The sequence below is a fragment of the Acyrthosiphon pisum genome, chromosome A1 (assembly GCF_005508785.2).
Source record: "Acyrthosiphon pisum isolate AL4f chromosome A1, pea_aphid_22Mar2018_4r6ur, whole genome shotgun sequence".
Classification (NCBI taxonomy): domain Eukaryota; kingdom Metazoa; phylum Arthropoda; class Insecta; order Hemiptera; family Aphididae; genus Acyrthosiphon; species Acyrthosiphon pisum.
In genome coordinates this window covers 94,654,630-94,660,617 of record NC_042494.1, presented here as the reverse complement: position 1 = coordinate 94,660,617, position 5,988 = coordinate 94,654,630, and the positions used below count along the sequence as shown (strand labels likewise).

At 28.6% G+C, this 5,988-nt stretch overlaps 1 protein-coding gene across 1 annotated transcript; it reads left to right on the top strand.

Moving 5' to 3' along the window:
• The first annotated feature begins 1,088 nt into the window (after positions 1–1,088).
• Positions 1,089–2,240, top strand: LOC100575076. Its single transcript, XM_003240347.4, has 4 exons — positions 1,089–1,478; positions 1,708–1,806; positions 1,871–2,016; positions 2,079–2,240. The coding sequence occupies exons 1-4, from the start codon at positions 1,212–1,214 to the stop codon at positions 2,101–2,103; spliced, it is 537 nt and encodes a 178-aa protein (XP_003240395.1). The 5' UTR covers positions 1,089–1,211; the 3' UTR covers positions 2,104–2,240.
• The last annotated feature ends 3,748 nt before the right edge of the window (positions 2,241–5,988 follow it).

The window sequence follows — 5,988 nt, the reverse complement described above, 5'->3', positions numbered from 1 at the left end:
TCATATTATTGTATATATCAACTCTATGTCTCGGTCAGGCACGCTCACGGACTAAGATATCTTACTATCTTAGTCCGTGGGCACGCTTAACATAACTGATAACAACTATCACTTATCAGTACTAGACATTCATTATCTGATCGTTGGTGATTTATTTTGAAATGCGTTTATTTGTATTTTTCTAAATAGTTGTAATTTCATATTTCCACTACCTAGTACCTATTAATTTGAATTTTATTTTTAATATGTCAATGAAGCGAATAAGCAGTTATTTTGACATTATATCCAAAAAATCAAAACCTAATTTGCCATTGGAGGATATAAATATTATTATACATTTATATTTTATACCTATAATACCTTGTGTATATTTTATATTATATGTATATACTTTATATTATACATAGTTATATATAAATGCTATGGGGTGGGGGAGCGTTGGTTAAATCCTTAGCTATGAATGTTGACCATTTTATACATTCTTAACTACAAAATAATAATTATTGAATTCAAACTTGACAGTTAACACACCTATTACAGTACACTTATACTATAGTCTATAACGAAATATACTCTACACGACTTTACGACTACACGAGAATTTAGTGACACGCCTGGTTTTTTCAAAGAATTAGTATATACATTTATTATACTCAAAGTATTTATTTATTCGTCTATCTATAGTTAGACTGTGAATTAAACACTAGTCACTGGTTCAAGTGCATAGTTTTATATTAGTAGGTACCATATTAGTACTTTTCAAACAAAAACTTGTTAGGAATTCCGGAACAAAATTAATCAACACAAATTGAAAAATACTAAATAGACCATATTATTTTAAATTTTAACGTTGAAATAAAATATTTGGCTTAAAGTTCTTTAACTATATTTTACTTACATACGTTTAAGTTGATAATTGTTGTAATAAATTGAATTAAAATGTTATAAAGTCATCTTAAAAAGTAATCACGTTTAAGTAATTTAAAATATAAAATGTATTAGAATATGATGTATACATACACTTAAATAATTTACTTATTTTTGAATTACCATGGTAATAATATATATTTTATTTAGTTAGTGTTACATAACATCTACTAATGGCATATTTTATTTTTTGGCTTTTACATAATCAACAGTAGGTAATAGATAAATATTATTCTTTTTATTATACATTTTATTTACTTTTTATATTATCGCTTATTTTGAAAATGACGAATTTCATAAATGAAGGATTGCTTATAATTACACAAAAAATGTGTATAATAGCTTTGACTATTTGTGCTTTCATTCTATTGTCATCACAAATACGAACTTGTCCACTGATCGAAAATGGCTCGAAGATCTATCCATTTGATATCAAATTTTACCAATCGTCGGTACTTTTCTTGACTGCAGCTGCTATATATATAGTCGAATGTGATATATGGTCTAAGTATATAAAACCAAAAAATAGACTTATTCAATTTCTTGCAGAGGTACACAAATTAATATTGATTGAAAAATTATAGTTTAATCCTTTTAAATATGTTTATTAAATTCTAATAGTATCTACCTATTTTTTTTTTTATAAAATAATATATAATAAAAATGTAAAATACACCATGTCTTAAAATTATGATATTATTCTATATAATGTTATGTACGTACTTAAATTGTAGTAAATGTAACTTTGTTAACTTTGGTTTTTAATTTATATTTTTATAGCTGTTTATTATGACAATTGGTATAATAATTGTCTATGCTCTATTTTGGCATCCAATAGTCATAACTACATCTATAATTAATGATAAATTGAGTGTTCTAGTGAGTTCCTGTTCTACAATAATTGATAAATTGTACACAATTCACGATAATCTTGCTTTTATAGACACATAAATGGTTGGGAAGTGTGAATATATATAAAAAAAGCATTCCAATTTGCATGAAAACCATTCACAGTACGAACATCCATTGCAATATATTAAGCGTGACATTATTATATCATGTAGTCAAAAAGTTTGGAAAGAATGACTTGTAATTATTTCCTCGATATTATTTTGAAAAATAAACAATTAATAAAAGTAACGATATTTCAGACGACGTATAAGGTGTTCGTTTTGAAGTAATTATACCTAACTCGAATCTGTATGTCGATAAGCTCATAGCTGCTATATACAGGTGAACAATATCGAAAGTATAATCCTTGCAAAACAAAACAACTATATCATGTATACCTATGTATAATTAGTATTTGAAATTGAATAAATATATTTTTTTTTATATAGTTTTGTATTATAGGCAGCTAATATTCACAGTATTGATAATGAAATTAATGTCATAGATTGCATACACTCTCTTAAAACTTCAACTTGCTTCAGAAAGTAGAACTTATGAAAATTTAGTATTCATACATGTATATATACAAAATATATTAAACAAATGAAATAAAATGATTAATTTATACGATTTTAAATATTTTACTGTCGTAAAATGTGTTTTTCTAGTTTTGATCATTATTATACTATATACATGTTTAATGTACAATCATTAAACATTTATAATTTAAAAATCATTATTATTATTATTGTTTAGAAAAATAAACATGGTGATAAGGATAACATAAGCGTGTAAACAAAATGTAGGTATTATAGAAGAATAAAAATAAATAAAAGAAAAATTGTACCTAATGTCTTAAACAGCATCTTTGATAAGTAGGTTAGTAATATCTGAGACTGTAGGTATAATCAATTTCTTAACAGAGAGACAAAAACGTAGAAGGTTATAAATTATAATCGGAAAGGAATGTCGTCGAAACATAATATAACCTATAGGTACGTGATATAAAAATTCGTTTCTAAAAAGAGAAAAAAGGCCAATCGAATTCAAAATAATATAATTTTCAAAAATAAAACTAGAATTTTACAAAAATTAGTTGAGTAGTTATTTTTTATTTATTTTTATTTTATTTTGTTATTAATAAACGGGTAAGGACCCTTTAGAAAATTATGACAATAGTACCGTAGTAAGTAATATATTACAATTCAAAACTTACAAATAGATAAAAGATAATAGTAGTGGATAGTGGATACTTAATATGCTACATAAACATTTTGATCAAAAAAAATATAAACATGGTGTGGCTTTAGAACAATAAAAATTAACAGTTACGACTTACGAGACAAAATAACAATAAAACACTACAGATCATTAAATAATTCAGAGAAGACACTGAGATTTTTGATTTCATCTAACAATATTAGGTACTTACCCCCAAGACCTGTGTTCAGTAACATGATACAATACGCGCATATTGCATCAAATGTCATCTAAATACTTTCCAACATTTTTACTAGATACCTACCTATTTCGAAACAAACGTAAGCGGACGAATGAAAATAAGATTACTGGAAGTTAAAATATAACTTTATTACATATTATACAAAACACCATAGTAGGTATTCTAGGTGTTATTCGTTACTACTTAATATTAACATTTTAAGTTAATAAATGTATTTTAAATATTATTATAAATTGAGGTGTACACTATTCGTAAGACCATAAGTACTTTATCTTAATTTAAAACAGCATGCTGAACCTAATTAAAAAAAAAGTTTATAGTATGACACATTTTATAAACGTAATCGAAATATATTCATATTATAGCTTAATTTTATTAATTTAACACTCATGCTTATTGTGCCACCAATGTATAGATTGTATAATTTAAAAACAAGAAAGAGAAAAAAGGTGGGCAAGTGGGTGTCGCTCTGCTGTACAGTAGGTTACAAGTGGATCACTACTCACTGAAATGGACGGTGTTAAATTTGAATTCAATGATATAATAATATCATTGTATAAGAAAAACGATTCTGAGCGAAGACTAAAGTAATTTATATATAATCCATTTACGCGTGGAACCTTGTTTTAAATTTTCAATCCTTAGATATAAAAGTTGAACATTTTATAAATTTGAAACTGCAAAATAATTATTAAATTTTAAATTTGATAAGTGTAACAAAATAAGCAACCAGTGAAAATTTCATGTATCTACGGCCTTTCGTTTTTGAATTACAACAAAATAAGAAAATCGCTACATGAGAAATGGAGTGATCAATATCTAATGTTGTAAAAATATGAACTACAAACGCTCATAAAAATTTAATTTGACTTTCTTGTAGATAGACATTTTTTATTTGATAAAGGTAGCCTAACTTATGAGGAATTTTACATTAAATTTAAAATCTTAGATTTAAAATGATACATTTTATTTTTGTATTTTTAACTCAAAATAATTTGCAAATTTCGTGAGTTTTACGTATTTTGTCAAAATTTGAACTTAAAATGCTTAAAAAAAAATTGTGACTATATACATTTTTAAAATTTTTAAAAATGTCATTGTAACAATATATTAGGTGGCTTGTATTTAATTGTCGAGCTTTTTTAAACAACAAATGAAGACCTGTGAAAATGTCATGTATCTCAATGACCGTAGGGTCATTTGCTTTAGAGTTACACCAAAAACCAAAATCGATATTGTCGAAAACTGATTTTACGTAAAAATTCCCGGTTTTCCTTAATTTTTTTTTGTTTTTCTTTACGCTTTTGAAAACTATTAGACATCATGGATTCACTTCCCTATCAGAAAACATACCGTTAAAGAAAATCTATGGATTCTCACTGTTCTAAAAGGTGATGACAGAAAAAAATGAAAAAACACACACCATTGTACAATCAATAGGTACCTACATTCATCGCTCCGCTCAGAATCTAAAACTATATTGTAGGTACGCAAATGATTATTCAGCTATAAATGGACTTGAGATAATATTTATTTTTTTGTGATATATTATATGAAAACCAGCTTTCACAAAACTTCACTCTACTACCATAATACCATAGGTTATTTCAATTATGTTATAACCACTCGTATGCATACCTACCTATACGAGGCTACGGACAATTAGGTATAATTATTAATTACAACCTAGGTACCTACGAACAACGTAGGTAGGTACGATATAAGTTTTAGACTTTTAATTACGAAAGATGTCACAAAATACCAAATAATTGGAATTTCATGCGAAAAATCTTAAATTATTCATATCATAGAGTTCATATTTGTGAAAATTTTTATTTTTCAAAATTTTGTTTTCATTAATCTCATGATTTTTAATAATTTTTTTTAAATTTATAAGCAAAAAGACAAGAAACCGGTTTTTGTCCGGACGGTGAAACCTCCTCTACGGTTAATGGGTACATCCTCACGGTACACCCTATATGCATATATATAAGATATATTCGAAGTTCATAGTTTTTTTTTTTTGTATTCATTAACCCGCGGCAACTTAGGCCATTGGGCGGTTTTTAACTGTGGGGTAGGGTACTGTAGGTTTAAACACTTGTGTTTGTTAGTTTGACAGGATTGTCTAGTGGGCACCCGTAGGTATCTGGGCCATGCCCAGGGTAGGAGATGGCGGTCTCTTTCTCCAGACACCGTGACTGCCCGAAGAGAAGTGCCCGAAGAGAAACCCGTGGCCGGGTTTCGAACCGACGACGGTGCGTGTCGCAACCGACGCCTTATAGTCCGCTCGGCCACTCCGTACCCCGAAGTTTATATTATTATTGTGTCTAATTATAATATAATAAAAATATTTTGCGTACTGAATACCTATCGATACAGATTGTAAAAATAAAAAAAGTTTTTGCCAATATTTCTATAACAGTATTTTATTATTATAATAACAAAAACAAAAACTCTGCACTCTGGCCGCAGCGATCGTCATCGCCTGCCGCCGTTGCCGCTCTTATGATGATGGCCACCGACGGGCCAATTGAGAACAGGAACTTTCGGCCCTCGTCGCCACATGACTGTCACTGTGGCCACCGCGCCGAGGTGACCACGTCAGACCCGGCCGTATACCACGACCTAACCAGGGGCCATTACCATGTTCACTCGACCGCGGTCACAGAGCCCGACCCAGCCACGGTCTACACCAGGGCTAGTTG

What these genes read in the sequence shown, in the direction of transcription:
- LOC100575076 (XM_003240347.4), top strand. Translation starts at nt 1,212, where the DNA reads ATGACGAATTTCATAAATGAAGGATTGCTTATAATTACACAAAAAATG. An exon ending in ATGATAAATTGAGTGTTCTA is followed by an intron (nt 1,807 to 1,870) that starts GTGAGTTCCTGT and finishes TTGCTTTTATAG; the next exon opens with ACACATAAATGGTTGGGAAG. An exon ending in AAGTTTGGAAAGAATGACTT is followed by an intron (nt 2,017 to 2,078) that starts GTAATTATTTCC and finishes ACGATATTTCAG; the next exon opens with ACGACGTATAAGGTGTTCGT.